Source organism: Microtus oregoni, unplaced genomic scaffold (assembly GCF_018167655.1).
Source record: "Microtus oregoni isolate MIOR12 unplaced genomic scaffold, Mior012 000023F_ref0000262, whole genome shotgun sequence".
Lineage (NCBI taxonomy): Eukaryota > Metazoa > Chordata > Mammalia > Rodentia > Cricetidae > Microtus > Microtus oregoni.
In genome coordinates this window covers 7,163,437-7,179,949 of record NW_024543082.1, presented here as the reverse complement: position 1 = coordinate 7,179,949, position 16,513 = coordinate 7,163,437, and the positions used below count along the sequence as shown (strand labels likewise).

At 43.9% G+C, this 16,513-nt stretch overlaps 1 protein-coding gene across 5 annotated transcripts in view; it reads left to right on the top strand.

The window, feature by feature from the left end:
- The first annotated feature begins 641 nt into the window (after window positions 1–641).
- The window catches only part of Golgb1 (golgin B1), a 59,237-nt gene continuing 43,365 nt past the window's right edge, over window positions 642–16,513 (top strand). Inside the window, exons 1-7 of one of the 5 annotated variants that reach the window (XM_041672799.1) lie at window positions 680–776; window positions 8,553–8,647; window positions 9,890–10,042; window positions 10,202–10,360; window positions 12,121–12,249; window positions 14,121–14,246; window positions 16,234–16,356. In XM_041672799.1, the coding sequence (XP_041528733.1) occupies window positions 8,555–8,647; window positions 9,890–10,042; window positions 10,202–10,360; window positions 12,121–12,249; window positions 14,121–14,246; window positions 16,234–16,356 (783 nt within the window). In that variant the 5' untranslated portion in view covers window positions 680–776; window positions 8,553–8,554. Of the gene's footprint in view, window positions 777–8,552; window positions 8,648–9,889; window positions 10,043–10,201; window positions 10,361–12,120; window positions 12,250–14,120; window positions 14,247–16,233; window positions 16,357–16,513 lie in introns of all 5 variants that reach the window. The other 4 variants (XM_041672796.1, XM_041672795.1, XM_041672797.1 and 1 more) reach the window with 4 other exon arrangements.

The following is a 16,513-nucleotide window of genomic DNA, read 5'->3' as shown; positions in this document are numbered from 1 at the left end:
GAGCTATCTGTCTCTTGTTGGAGCTCCTCACTGACTCTTCCCAGAGCCTGAGCCCTTAAATCTCTGTCTGCCTACCCCAGCTAAAGCGCCACTTTCCAACTCTTCACTGTCTCTTACATCACATCCTGAGCAATACCAGCAAAGGATGCCTTGTGACGTCAGGTTGTAGTCCGACTGTTGCTAAATTGCTGTTGTCTTTAACTAGCCGTGTCTCTGGTTCTCATTTTTTCATCACAAAGTTAAAAAGGTTCTCACACAAATCACAATACTAGCAGCTGGTGTTCCTAGTCCAAAATCTCCTCGAAAGCCTGGGCCATAGTCTTCAGCAGGAACAGTAGTAGTTAAGAAATTAGCGTAAACCGGAACTCCCAAACTACAGAGCAAACACCTGATCTTCGCAGAATACCCACCCTCTCGGCATTGCCCGGCCTTCTTGGATCTTCTTCCGGGTCACACCCCAACACATAATCATCCCTCAGGCCTCTCCTACTGAGAAACCGTTGGTTCCCCCTTTGAGGAAGTGGAAGGTTTTAGGGCATTGATTGGTGTCAGCCGTTGTGACGCGTATAGGTTACAAACAAGGCGTGCCTGGTCGCCATAGTAACGGTCCGTGCGCAGTTCCAATAGGCCAACGTCTCAGTCCCGTCTTCCGTCCCACGGAGAGTGGTTGTGTCCCAGGGGCGCGGCGGCGGAGGCGCTGAGTTTGGGATTCCCGAGCTGACGTGGCTTAGGTCGAGCGGGGGGCGGCCGGCGTTGCCGGTGGCGCCCACCTGCAGGTGAGTGTGGTCGGCAGGCTTCGCAGGGAGCTCGGCATCGGCCCCGCCGCGGACCGCTGGCCAGGGGACACCGGGCAGCGGCGCTCAGCCGGCCGCCCCGCCCCTCGGGGCTCCGCCGCCGTCACCTGCCCGGCCTAGGTGGCCGCCCGGTACCCTCCGCCGCCATACGCGGCCCGGGACAGACACCCGGGCGGCCGACTGGATCGTTACTACCCGGGGGAGCCCCGGAGGCGGGCGAGCCGGTCAGTTCTGCGTGCACGGCCCTGTGTCCGAGCGGCCGGTGGCAGCCAGCCTGGGCACGCAGCCGAGGACGCGGAGGGAGCCTGCCCCAGCCCTGAGCTCGGGCCCTGAACAAACTTTGTGCCCCGCGGGGGCGGCGGGACTCAGACTAGGCAAAGGGCAACGCTGTTGCCGCAGTCGGAGGCCCATGCGTGATCGTGCTGGTGCTAACGGGCTGGGAAGATGAGGAGGGAGATTTGATCCAGGAGTCAGAGGTGTTCGCAGGAGAAGGAACCTCGAAGGGAGTTCTGGGGGAAAAACCTGGGGTTGTCTGTGTGGGGTGTGTTTGTCGCTGCGCCTCAGGAATGCGAACGCAACGCGAGCCAGAGGGTGAGCCCTAGGCGACTGGAGAAAGCATTTGCCTGGTTTATTTAAAGCGCTGCAGTTGGTCTGTGGAGAGAGGACCCTGTGAGGCTGGGACAGATATTTAAAATCATGGATAATAAACACGTTCACTTTGGGAGATAGTTGGAAGTTCTCCAAGCACACAAAGGACGGAGTTTCCAGATTTGAGCATCGTGACAGCGGAAGAGTTTCTAACAGTGTGGAGTCCTTTCCAGAAACATGAGTTAATAAGGGTTGGATGGTCAGAATGGCTTTAAAGGCTCAAGTTCCGGAAATATTCTGTTAGAAAAAGTAAGACGGTTTGGAATTGGTAGGGTGGGAAAATGGAAAATAACTGAAAAGTTTCAGGGGCTGAAAGTGTACCCAAATGGTAGAACTCTTGCCTCCAGGAGGCCCCGGCTTGAAGCGATGTGTGTTCATAACACTGCTTTTACTTCCTTGATCCCGGAAAGACCGTTTGATGCTTCCTTCTTAGCTCCAGTTACATTTGACTACGCTGTTCCTGAACAATTTTAATTGCATACGCTATAGGTAAAACACTTTGAGCCTACTTATAAGTGTATTTATTTTATGTTTATTGAGTATATCTTACGTTTATTTTAGATAGTGTGAATACCTCTGTAAATATGCCACATATGTTTATAAAAATATAAAATACAAATTAAGAGAATTAAAAAATACAAAATATGGCCCAACTCAACAGACTTTGAAGATCACATAGAAGATTCTTCCTTGGTTTCTCAAGACGACTGTTGGCATTTCTGAGGATTCCCACGCTTTCGTGGTGTGGACTTTTTATTCTACTGTAATATAGCCAGCCCTTCCTAAAAATAATGATCTTTAGAAGGTTTTCTTTTTAACTTTTTCACTGACTTTTAAAATTCACCTCTCCTTCCCTGCTGCCCCCACCCATTTTGAGTAAAGATACTACCCTCGTTTATAAAACATCATTAACTTTTCTTGGTTACATATCAGGAATAAGTTATCTGTGAGACTTCTGGTTATTACATACCATCTGTTATTAACAACCCTGTGGAAGGCAGACTGGGCTGCCTAAGACCCCCTCCCCCTTTAAGAACTGGGAATCAAACCCAGAGTCGAATGCTTGCTAGGCAACCCCTCTGTTGCTAAGGTACACCTCCCCCTCCCCATCATAGTCCTTCTCAGTTTAGTTATTTTAGGTTCTGCTATATGTACTTTTGATCAAAGGAAGTTCAAAACCAAAGGGTGTAATAATGTAAAGCCCAGTTCTACCTTCTTACCTCTGTCACCTTTCCCCCACTCCAGAAATCAGCCAGGTAAATAATTTGCTCCTAAGAGACGTTCTGACGGCTAAAGCACATATGTAATAATACTTCTCCTCAAGTGAGTCATAATACATCTTTTTGCCACTTAATATTATACATCGTCTCTAATCTTAATGTCTAAAATATAAAGGGCTCAAAAATAAAGCTTGCTGAGTATTCCTATGCTAACAGTAGGAAATTCATTACGGTGAAACTTCACCTCATGCATAAATGTTTAAAAATACTGTGTAAAATTGCCTTCAGTCTCTGTGTGTTAAATATATATGGACTATAAATGATTTCTGTGTTTAAACTTAGGTCCTGCTCCCAAGATGGCTCTTTATATGTGTACAAATATCCCAGAGTCCAAAATATTTCAAAGTGTGAACGAAGAATTTTGATACAGCAATTCAATCTATATAAAAACCATTTTCAGTAAACACGAGCTTTGAACACACCACCCTACTCTGTCTGGCAGCTCTATAGCATTCCCTTGGACAAATATAGGAAGTACAGTTAGCAGTCCTCCCTGGAGGGCATGGAGATTGTTTCTAGTCAGGAGCAGCCAAACACTCTTTGTGCCTGTGATCTCATGTCTGTGTGAGCCTATATGAGGAAAAATAATAAACTATTTAAGGGCTTGCGCCTATGAGTCATCAGTTTGGCTTATGGACTTACTACTCAGCAAAGTAAGGTCGCTACATCGCTGTTAACATGGTGCTTTCCCCTGCATCCCTGTTTTTATCCTGGATGAAGAATGTAAGGTGAGAACGTTACTCAGAAAACGGGATGCTTTTGTGTGTCTCCACCAACCAAGAAGCTTGAAGAGTTGTGTTACCAGACAAGATACTGAAATTCCCTGAGTCTTTTTTACTCATCTTAAAATTCGGACTATTATTAGTACATCTTTTTATCTTGAAAGTTTAAACTTTTTGGGGTAAAATCAGTTAAACAATGAGGATAAATAAGTCTATGTAAAGACTGGAACATTGCTCGATTGGCAGTGCTTGTGTCTGTATGCTGTAGTTACCATTTATTTCTAAGTGAATTGAAATCAGTTTTTGTATTATGGAATGTTATCTTTCTAATAACATTTTCTAATTGTAAATGAATCACCTAATAAATAATTTTCTTAGCTGTAGTAGTAACACAGTCCTATTCACTCTAACCCAGTTGTGGGCCACTTTGAAAATTAAGAAATCAAAACCACTGAGATGCAATCAAATATGCATGATATAAATTTGGGGAGTGACCCAGTGATGTTCTGTGGGCACATGATTCAAATTCCAAAGCAAGTGTTGCAGGAGTGTGTGCACACAGGATACACTCTGCTGTATGATTATTAGTAATGCAGGAGTGTGCACACAAGATACACTTCTGCTGTATGATTATTAGTGATGCAGAAGTGTGCACACAGGATACCCTTCTGCTGTATGATTATTAGTGATGCAGGAGTGTGTGCACACAGGATACCCTTCTGCTGTATGATTATTAGTGATGCAGGGGTGTGCACACAGGATACACTTCTGTTATATGATTATTAGTGATGCAGAAGTGTGCACACAGGATACACTTCTGTATGATTATTAGTGATGCAGGAGTGTGCACACAGGATACCCTTCTGCTGTATGATTATTAGTGATGCAGAAGTGTGTGCACAGGATACACTCTGCTGTATGATTATTAGTGATGCAGGAGTGTGCACACAGGATACACTTCTGCTGTGTGATTATTAGTGATGCAGGAGTGTGCACACAGGATACCCTTCTGCTGTATGATTATTAGTGATGCAGGAGTGTGTGCACAGGATACACTCTGCTGTATGATTATTAGTGATGCAGGAGTGTGCACACAGGATACCCTTCTGCTGTATGATTATTAGTGATGCAGGAGTGTGTGCACAGGATACACTCTGCTGTATGATTATTAGTGATGCAGGAGTGTGCACACACAGGACACACTTCTGTTATATGATTATTAGTGATGCAGGAGTGTGTGCACAGGATACACTTCTGCTGTATGATTATTAGTGATGCAGGAGTGTGTGTACACAGGATACACTTCTACTGTATGATTATTAGTGATGCAGGAGTGTGTGCACACAGGATACACTTCTGCTCTATGATTATTAGTGATGCAGGAGTGTGTGCACACACAATACACTTCTGCTCTATGATTATTTGGCTTATATTCTTGTGCATGTTGTACTGTGTTTCCTGTGGTTGGGAACGTGCCATCTATTTCCTTATTTTTTATTTCCTAGTGAAGCACTACATACCAAATACTTTGTGGGGTTTTTTTTGTCTGTTTGTCTGTTTTTGATTTTTCAAGACAGGGTTTTTCTGTGTAACCCTAGCTGTCTTGGAACGAGATCTTGTAGACCAGGCTGGTCTTGAACTCATAGAGATCCGCCTGTCTCTGACTCCCAAGTGGTGTGATTAAAGGCGTGCGCCACCACTGCCTGGCTCATATTTTTAAAATAATAATTGTCAGTAGACAGTGAAGAAGGCTTTGAGAAAATAAGTTATTTTTATTTTTGTTTCTGCTTTAACTTTTATTTGTATGACTTTTTGCCCACATGTGTATCTTTGCATTTTGTGTGTGCCTGGTGTCCCTAGAGTCTAAAAGAGGGTGCCAGATCCCCTGGAACTAGAGTTACAGATGGTTGTGGGTGCCAGGAATCAAACCCAGGTCCTTTGGAAGAGAAGCCAGTGATCTTAACCACTGAGCCATCTCTCCAGCCCCAGGCTTTTTATTTGAATTCATAGTGCTGCTTCCTGTAGGTGTCAGGTCTTGTGGCAGGGAGTGTGTGGTGAGCTTGGCGAGCTTGTTTTTATTTGCTATTTTATAGAAGCTTGGCCTTACATGGAGCTCTGTTTTAGTTTTCTGTTTGTGATTCTGGTGCTCTATAAAATGATAGTCCACTTTCCTCGTGTGAATTTATTAGCACAGTGTTTTCCGTCTGCTGATCCTTACGGGTGTATTTGCCGTTTGTATTTTACTACGAGCCTCATAGAGAGGGATCACCACCTTGCTCCATTTAACTTTCCTGCCCTTGGATTCCTAGCCTTCGAGCTGTAGCTCTCGGCTGCGTGAAAGATGCCCTCCCAGATGCATGCATTAGTTGCAGTTACAGATCCTGCTCCGGAGCCAGGAACTGCATCAGTTGTCTTAAACTGGCCCTTCTTAGTCTTCATCTTAAGGCAGAGGAACTGACGCTGACCAGGTAAAGCGTCCTCGGAGCACAATGTGATGAAGCCGCTGTGTGCTGAGCCGGAAAGTTGTTACTCACTCCAGATCGGCATCCCCTTCCCATCAGCCCCTGGGATTTCTTTTTCAGTCAGTCCATCTTATCTTTTAATGATAGTGTGCAAAATATTTAAGGTCTCGTGCTCCGGGTGCTGTGCCCTAATGTGCTCCGTCTTTACATTTCTCTAAAGAAATTCTGGCTTAAAAACAATTGAGGAATTCTCTGCCTGAGATTCCAGTACTTTTCTCATTAATCCAAAAAGTAGCACCACCACAGCCCAAGCTACTTAGAGAAAGAAGTTAGTGTGGGTGGAGCCAGCAGGGCTGTAGTACAGATGGAGCTGGGGATTGGTTGGGGAACCAGAACTGAGAGTGATGGAGAGCAGCCAACTAGGTAAGTGTTTCTAGGTCGGGGTGTGTGACAAAGCCTGGCTTAAGTCTAGAAACTCCTTTATGAATATGCTAATCACCCCGAGTTGATTACCACCCAGTGCATGCCTGAATCTCACCATCATATACCTTATGGACTGTGCAGATATGTGTCAATAAAAATAAGAACTAACGTTTCCTTTTGGGGGTCTCTAAACATAATTATTAGCAGTTTCTGTTAATTTTCTTTAAATAAACACTTCTCATTGATAAAGCACAGATAAAGGAAACCACACTATAAAATATATAGTTACATAAGTAAGTTACTGTAACAAATATAACTTGGTTGACCATTCTAGAACATTCTAGAAGCCCTTCTTTGTGCTTTCCTTTTGGTTCTATTATCCGTTTGGGAATCTTACTTGATCCGTCTTCCGTCTTTTCCTTACAACCGTCTGTTGAGAAGCATGGGTCCTGCGGCTGTGGAGTTGGACACTCTGCAGGAAGGCACATGGGTTATGTAGTCCTGTGTGTTCCTCTCTGTCCTCTGCATTTTCTGCAGATGTAGCAGGATGGGCGGCCTGAGTTCCATCCTTTGGCAAGACTCTAGAAGGTGGTTATCGTCTTTCATCAGGACGTTCATAAAGTCTGGACTTTGCTTTATTATCAGCTGTTGACTGATCAGTGTCTAGATACCTTGATCAGGGCCTGGAAATGTTAGAACAGTTGTTTCTTTCTGAATAATTTTGAGGGAAGGTGGTGCACACTTGTGCGTGCGTGTGTGTGTGTGTGTGTGTGTGTGTGTGTGTGTGTAAGGCCAGAGGTCAACCCTGGGTGACCTTGGGAGTCCTCCACCCTTGTTCTTTTGAGACAGGGTCTCCCTGGGACCTGTGCAGGTCAGGTAAGTGAGCCTGGCTGTCCAGAGAGTCTCGGATCTTGCCTCCACATTTTTGGTTCTAGGATTACAAGTGTGCTGCCAGCCCTGGCCGTCTGTGTGCCGTTCCCTCATCTACTGTGCTCGACACACTGATTAGTGAACAAACGGCAGTTGGCGCTGCACTTTGCTTGGTTTGTTGCACACCTGTGGCTACACCTGTGACCTCTTGAACGGACACCGCTAAAGCCACATTTGGTGGTGGTCGTTGATTTTGACTGTTGCTATGTCAACTTGGGGGTTTATAGGAAACTTGATTATACAGGGCTTTTTATTGTTGGGCGAGGCAGTGTTTTGTTCAGGTTGCACGCAGGTTTTTGCTGTTCCTCTCCTTGCTTTGCTCTTATCTGGGGATCTAAGAAGCACACAAACATTCCTGCTTCCCTGCCTATTGCCATCTTCTGAGTCCATCAGTCAGTTGTTCACTTGTTCCCAAGAGTGGCATGTAAAATGTAAAGATGAATGATAAGTTGTATTCTGATAAGTTATAGTCTAGTGTGAATTTCTTTAGGAGATTTATACAGATCTTTATGAAAGATTATTGATGGTGTTCATTCCTTTATTAAAATTAATCTTAGATGGCTGCGAGTGTGGATTAGCGGTAGAGTCTACACAGCATGCACAGGCCCTGAATCCTCAGCATAGGGGCTTTGGGGCAGCTCTTCTGAGCACAGCCTTTGTTTTATGGGTTTAATTTTCTGTTTACTGATTTCTGCTCTGGGCTTTAGCTCCTTTTCTTTGCTTATGTTGTCTTTTATTTCTTTTCCTAATTCTGCACAGAACAAGTGTAGGATACTGATTTTGGTCATTTACTGCTGTAAATGTTTATACTCCACATTGGAGAGTGACTCTCCACTGACACCGCATGGTTTGTCAGGAAAACTACAGGAAAGAACGGGGTTCAGGGAACACATGAGAAGGGAAATTTTCTTAGGGTTTCATTGAAAATCAGAAAAGGATCAATCTGGGAGAAGGAAAACTTAATTTTTTGGTTTATCAATAAAAACATGGGGCATTAAAGACCGCTACTGAGACATACTTAACAATGACGTACTTGGATTTAAAGATTGTGTTCTTGCATTTTATTATTCGGACTGATCCTAGTGATGGTGCTTACAATAAGGCTCCCGAGCAGAACAGGGTGTGGCTACACCATGCACACAGCTGGCTGCACCCCGAATCCAGTGACAGTCCCTCCTCTCGCAGAGATGATATGGGTACTGATGTCTAGCTGCATCTGTCTGCTTACCTGCCCTCCAGCAGCCTGTATCTGTTTTTACTGATCGTTGCATTTTCTTTCTATTTCACTCGCAGAGATGCTGAACCGATTATCAGGATTAGCAAATGTTGTTTTACATGAATTATCAGGATATAATGCTGACCAGAATATGACAGCTCCCTTAGAAGCTGTGAGTAACTTTGTCCAGATCGAGTAACAAGACCTCTGCTGTGTGTTCTTCTGAGGAGAATACCTTAGGCTAGAGGGATGTGAGCAACCTCTCTTATGCAGTAGAAGTGATGTTTAAGAAAACCACTGCCACTCTGTAAATGATCCTCTGCTAAGGACTATTAGTGCAAGAGCTGTGGAAATAGAAACCAAGTGTAGATGAGCTGGGAAAGATGGGTCTCTGTTGTCTGCTTAGCCAGTTTAGTACCAAACTGTCTTAAGAAGTTATTGTTAACATCTTCCTCCTCCCCGTCTTCCTCCCTCTCCTGCCCTTCTTCTTCCTTAGGGACACAGCTCCTGTTCCACGGGAAAGTGTAAAGAGTAAAAGGGGCTGGAGCACCATTTTTGTTTGAAAACCTCTGTTTATTTCTATAAATTTGTCTGCCTTTCTTGTAGTTCGCATTGTATTTTCCAACCCTTAAGGATTCAAAAGAAGTCCATTAACTTTTTCAAAGACAAGCAGCAAGCTAAATAGTTAAGGGCTTTTTTTTAAAATTTTCAAATAACTTGTTTGAGACAGGGTCTCATGTATCCCAGGCTGGTCTCCAACTTGCTCTGTAGCTAGCCAAAGAATGACCTTAGACTCCTGATCTTTCAACCTCTGCCTTCTGAGTGTTGGGTCCAAGGTGTGTGCTGCCATCCATGACAGTTGATGCAGGACCAGGTACTGAAGCCAGGCCTTGTGCACGTGCGGCCTTCACTCTACCAGCTGAGCTACATCTCCAGCCCTCGGCTCAGCTCTAATTTTAAATTTTGGGTTCCTCCCAAAATTTACTTAATACTATGTAATCCTTATCTCCCTTTATTTTTTTTCTTGGATAAAATTAGGATAATAAAAGTTCTGGGGCTGGAGAGATGGCTCAGCAGTTAAGAGCACCAGCTGCTCTTTCAGAGGTCCTGAGTTTTCAATCTCCATGGTAGCTCACAATCGTCTGTAATAGGATCTGGTGCCCTCTTCTGGCCTGCAGGTGTACATACATGGTACTCATATATAAGAGAAATAAATCAAGTTTTAAAACAAATCCTCTAAGTTAGACAAAACCCTATATTGTAACGGCAAGGATAACTGCTGTGGGATTAGTTAGGGCTCAGTTTCAGAAGATAGGAGTTGGTCAGTGATTGAGGTGAGGATGTAGCAGTCCCTGCGGGGAGTCACTGCCTTTCCCCTGTGCATTATTTTTATTGCTTTCTGTTTAAATCCCAGGAACCACACCAGGAATCTAGCATGGAATTGAATAACAGCACGCAAGATGATGTTCTGGAACGCCTGGCTGAAGCCGAGAAGTTAGTGGTGGAGCTGAAAGACATCATCAGCCAGAAGGACGCTCAGCTCCAGCAGAAGGACGAAGCTCTGCAGGTATTGTCGTTCGCTGTTTGCTGAGCATTTGAGAAAGACAGGTCGTCCGCTCAGAGCGTTAGCCCTGTTTCTCATTCCTAAGTGCCGTATAGAGCTGCCTGCCGCGAGTAAGTTGTGTGCTAGGTAAACTCGTTTATTGTCTTCTTTGCTCTCCGGCAGGAGGAGCGTAAAGCTGCTGATAACAAAATTAAAAAAATAAAACTTCATGCAAAAGCGAAACTGACTTCTTTGAACAAACACCTCGAAGAAATGAAGGCACAAGGAGGGGCTGCTTCACCTACATCTACGGAACCTCAGCCCGCGGAGCCGCTCTCCAAGGTACGGGAACTGGATAGAGACTGGGTGTCCTCTGAGCCAGGAGCCCTACCACAGCACATCTGCAGTGGGGAGATGATGCATCAGAAGCGCTGCCCTTCCCTCGGTGCCTGTGGTTTGCTTGGAAGGAAGGCCACACTGGGCGAGCAAAGGCAGATGGAAATGTGAGCCTGAGTTGGCAGGTGTTACCCAGACTCCCAGTGAGACTCTCAAAGGGCTGACGGGAAGACATGAGTCGGGGATGAGACAGAGAGGAGAAACATATACTTTGTGGATGAGTTTGATTATTGGTTAGAACATTAAAAACTGTGATCGCTAAGGTTTTTACCCGGCTCTGAAATCCTTTTATTGCTTAACCAATAGAGAATATTCTCTGTTTCTGTAAGTAAATAATGGTTCATTGATGTTTTATGAACTATGAGCTGAGTTGCCTGGCCCACCCTGGTGTCCCTGTAAGGAGGCCGGCAAGGTTTACAGAGCAGCGTCTAGTCGGGATGCAGAGGGACTAAAGCTGTCTTTAGAGGAGTGTGGTGTTGTTCCAGGTGTCCTCTTGGCCTTTCTGTTCGGAGCCACACTCGGGTATCTGTGTAGAGAGCAGGGACCGTCAGGTTTTGGGGGCATTTGTACAGATTACACTGGTGCTGCTGGGCCACTGTGGCCTCGACTGCCCCTGCCCCCTGTATTATGTTATCAGAAATGTTTGTTCTGAGGGGAGTTTTTCAAGTTCTGAGCCACAGCCCTTGAGGGCACTTGTTACCTCCCAGTGCCCTGCTTAGCCTTGCCTTTCAGGGACATTGCTGTTCCTTGTCTGCCCTGGGGATGTGGCTCAGGAGAAGAGCACCTATGCAGTGTGAATAAGGCCCTAGGTTTAGCCCCTCCTACAGCAGGGGCACTGAAGGAGGGGAATAGAATAGGGTTGTTTAATCTCAAAGTTGGCTTTAAAAGCAAGTAATTTCTTTGTTTGAATTCTTTTCCTCCTCTATGGTTCCTATGGCAACTCTCTTCCCCGGCTGTGGTGCAGGCACTAACCCTTCCCTCTTCATGTTGATTCTTTCAGACTTGAGTCATGTTGTCAGAGTTTCTATTTTTCCATTTTCTACTCTGCATTTCACTCTAGCGTACTACTTAGCCCCCAGCATCTTCTATCATCATTCCCTTTCCATGTTCAATAAATGATGTCCAGCCGTTCCAGTCCACTCCAGCTGTAGTCACAGCAGCCCTGTAACCATGTGTGCCGTGGTGTGCTTAGCGCAGCGTGCATGTGTGCATGTGGGTGGCAGGGGCATGGACGGACAGTGACAGACAGAGAAGGGTATCAGAGACAAGAAGAGGGTGTGTCAGATCCCTCGAAGCTGGAGGGACAGGTGTTTGTGGGTTCTAGGATCCAAACCCTAGTCCTCGTGGTTGTAGAACAAGCTTTCTTAAACTCGGCTATCTTCCCAGCCCAAATTCATCCCGTTTTGTTAGTTTCTTATTCTTGCTTCTGTTGTTGTTTGGTTTTGTTGTGGTTGGTTGATTGGTTTTATTGTTTGTTTGTTTGTTTGTTTGCTACAGAGTCTTTCTATGTAGTTCTGACTGTTATGGGGATTCTAAACCAGGATGGCTTCTAACTAAGAGAGATCCTCCTGCTTCTGGCTCCTGAGTGCTTCTATCACTTCAGTGAAGCTGTAATTAAATGTCTCTAAAAGGCAAATAGTGTAAAAGATAAAATATATATTAATTATACCTCTTAAGTAAGCAACTTCAATCATTGCAATTTTCAGCATGATAAGAATTCCACAGAAGAAGAGATGAGAGTAGAAGAGATAAAACGTGAACTCCAGGAGAAGGAGACATTAATTAGCCATTTGCAAGCCCAGCTTCACCAGGCGCAGTCAGAACAAGCCGTGAAGGTAGGAGTGAGTCACCTCGTTATTATAGCTTAACAGATCACTACCAGCCAACGGATATCCACGGTCAATGCCTCTTTCTAGACAATCAGTAGCGATCTCCTGTCAGCTGGTCCCTCCCTGCCTGCCCCTCCCTCTCTCCCTTACTTCCACGTCTACTCATTCAATAGAGTTTGCATGTGTGTGTGGCCTTCTCCATTGGTATTTGCACATACTCAGTGTATTCTTTCATATATGGATCGTGTGTTCTCAGAAACTCTTGAATTGCATGATTCACAGCATTTGATCAGCTCCGATGCTTCCATTTTCTTCCTAGTTGGTTTCTGTTAACCTTTATTTTTGGTTGTGTATTATTTTTTTTTACCAATTTTGATTAATAGTTTTTAGATTTATCCTTTTTCTTATTTAACTCAAGGCATTTTGTTTTGTGTTTGCCTTTCTCTTCTGAAATGAGTTTTCTTTATATCAACCTCATGAATTTTATTACTTTTTTTAAATTTTCTGATTCTAATTTTCTTTTCCTGTCCCGTACATTTTTCTTGAACATGTTTATCTCTGAAATAAGTTACAATTTCTTTCAGCATATTGTTCTGCTCCTTATTCTTCATGATTTTTGTTCTTGTTTTTGAGGCAAGGCCTCAGATAGTAGCCCAGTTTTACCTTGAACTTGTGGCAGTCCTCCTGTCTCAGCCTCTTGAGTGCTGGAATTATAGGCATGAGCCACCATGCCTGACTTTTTAATGATATTATGAAATTGTTCATTCATTTTCTGTGTGAATGTTTTTGCTTGCATGGATGTATATGTACTACATACCCCCAGAGGTCAGACGAGGACATCAGATCCTCTGGAATTGGAGTTACAGATAGCTGTGGGTGCTGGGACCGAACCTGGATCCTTTCACAAGAGCAGCAAGTGCTAGTTGCCACCGAACCTTTGCTAAGCCTCTATCTATACAGATCGCATATGGGAATCTTTTCTGTGGGTGGCCTGCATTTACCCATGATCAAAGAATGGGAAGTGATGTGGGAGTGATTTCTTATTAATAAAGAAACTGCCTACACCCATTTGATAGGCCAACCCTTAGGTAGGCGGAGAAAACAGAACAGAATGCTGGGAGAAAGAAGCTGAGTCAGAGAGCCGCCATGATTCTCCCACTCCAGGCAGACGCAGGTTAAGATCATTCCTGGTAAGCCAGCTCGTGGGCTACACAGATTATTAGAAATGGGTTAGGTCAATATGTAAGAGCTAGCTAATAAGAAACTGAAACTAATGGGTCAGGCAATGTTTAAAAGAATAGTTTCCATGTAATTATTTCGGGGCATAAGCTAGCCATGCCGGCAGCCGGGTGCCAGGGATGCAGCCCCGCCACTCCTATTACAACAGGGAAGTATTGCTTCTCTTCTAATGCTGGCTGCCATGTATTCCTACAAATACTTCTTAGTTACCTTGGATTTTTTTCCTATTCCACAGGACCATCAAATGTAGCTCTATTGCTGTCTCCTTTTTATTTTACAGTCTTCAATGTCAAGAAAATCCTAATTTTCATAGTTTGCCCTTAACTTGTTTAGTCCAAGGTTTATAGGATAGTTTCTTACATATTGTTGATATTGTCCATGTTTTTCTGCTCACTAATTGGTCTGTCTCTTTGCTATGCTAGCTTTCAAAGTAATTGAAAAACATATTGCTATTGCTTCTGTCTTCCTCTGAAAAATTTTGGCAATTCAATGATACTTTAAAAATTAGCAAATGAAATTCTTTTTTGTGTTAAAGTGGAAATTAGAGGGAAATATGGTAGGTCTTCAAAGCAAATGAGAAAGTCAAAAGAACTAAGAATGCCAACCCCATTGCTTAAGGAAATATTTTTCCCCTTCAGTTGGATAAAAGTTCAGCAGAGATGGAGGAGTTTGTCCTGATGAAGCAGCAGCTTCAAGAAAAGGAAGAAGTCATTAGCACTTTGCGGACTCAGCTGAGCCAGACACAGGCAGAGCAAGCTGCACAGGTAGGATGATGGCGCCTCCATTAGGATAAAATCCATGGGGTCCAGAATGGTGCAGGTGGCAAGTCAATCCCAGCAGTCACTTGAAAAGCTTGGTGGATGCAAGTATGGTAGCTAGGAAATTAAAGCCAAGCCTAGGAAAGTGTGGTAGAAAAAGCTAGAAGTATGTTAAGCGGTTCATATCTTAGTAGGAAACACTGGAAACCCTCAAAAAATGCCATTTATGTTGGTGAACTTGCCATAGCTTTATGATGGCTGTTTTTATTCCTTAGGTCCAGATACTCCATTTTAATAGCATGCAGAGATTCTGTATCTTAGAAATGGGCTCATGGCTGAACTCAAAAGAAATGGATAGATAAAACAAAAATAAAATAAAATTATTAGCATCATTCTTTTCTGATTAAAATCTTGTTAGGAAGATACATCTTAACCTTCAAGTTACTTAATGAACATAAACTAAAGACGTGGAGAGGGTATGAGGCTCCTTGCTAATGACTCTAGTATACAGCGTTCTTCTTCATGGTCATTCTGAAGCCAGAGCCAGCTTGTTTACGCCGGCTCCCTCAACTTTGTTTTTCTCAGTTTCCTGTAGTTCTCCTTTGAGGATGCTTTTGTACCATGCCACATTTTCATCCGTGGAGGTCTTTGCACACAACATGCAGCTGACCTTAGCCATCAGACATATTAATAACAGAGGTGTCTTCCATGTAGGAATGGCCGGCGGTTGGGCCCACAGAATTATATACCCAGAAATTGATAATCTTATCCTATCAGCTTCTGTTGGAGCTTTTATGCTTCTTATATAGTGTAGGATAGGAAAATGTTACACTTTTTTTTTTTATTCTTTTAAGTTACTTAAAACAAAGGCAACCAAGGTATATAAATATGTTAACAGCTCCATTGGGGAGAAACTACTCCAAACAAGATACCAAAGGCCAAGTGTGGTAATACAAGCCATTGCCCTAGCATTCAGAAGACTGAGGTGTGCAGATCATGGGTTTAACACCATTGTTGGCTACATGGCAAGTTCCAGGCTAGTCCAGGCTACACAGTGAGACCTATCTCAAAAAATAAAATTGATAAAAGTAGCATCAACTTTAAAGTATTTTGTGAACATGATAGTTATAGAAACTTATATAGAAAAAAGAAGGGATTTAAACAGAACCCTGAGAGCTAGGTAACACTCTAGATAAGTCACATTCTTGTGGGGAGACAGAGAGGAACCCTGAGAGCTAGGTAACACTCTAGACAAGCCGCGTTCTTGTGGGGAGACAGAGAGGAACCCTGAAAGCTAGGAAACACTCTAGACAAGCCACGTCCTTGTGGGGAGACAGAGGAACCCTGAGAGCTAGGAAACACTCTAGACAAGCCGTGTTCTTGTGGGGAAGAGTTGGGAAAGACAGAGAAGAATGCATTAAAGAGACCAGCCTGCAGCAGTGACAGCTGGACCTGGCTTTCTGGGGAGGTGGTGTGCCCTTGAAAACACACACAGTTCTTTAGTCAAAGCAAGTTAAAAAACCACACAAGAAAGAGTAGATTTGTATTTCCATATGTAGAGCATTTTGAATAATACTCATGGTTGAATTGCTAATTTACAGGAGTGAGGTTCTAGGGCCATTTTTGAGCATGAGTCTGATACTGAAGGAGTTAACAGAAATTTAACTTCACTTGTATGTTTCATTTTCTAATCTTTTCAGAATTAAAAATAAATCTCCCATATTTATAACATTTTTAGTATCTGTGAAAATTTTTTAATTAAAGTTATGTACGAGTTGTTTCTGAGATTGGTAGTAGGCTTTCTCTCTTGTCTGGAAGTTACTGCTGGGCCTCCTGCTCTTCTGACATTCTCACCCTTGCCCCTCAGAGCTGAGGTTTAGAGAAGCACTGTCCGTCGGTGCTGTGTGCCCATCTTTGAAGGTTAGGCTGAAAGAGTTGTCTGTGAGCTACTCTGGAGTGTAACTTGTCTAGTTTCTCTGGTGTGTGTCTTCAGTTGAGTTCCATGCAGCAGGTGGTCCGAGAGAAAGACGCCCGCTTTGAAACCCAGGTCCGTCTCCATGAAGATGAACTGCTTCAGTTAGTGACCCAGGCAGATGTGGAGACAGAGATGCAGCAGGTGTGTTGCTCACACTCCGTAGAATGATTCTCATTTTGGTTCACCTTTAATCCAGATCTCACAGCCACGTCCCAAGCACTTCCCTTCCTTGCTGTGCTCCACATGTCCTCATGCATTCCTGGGCTTCTTATTGGTGTCCTGTCTTTCGTTGCATATT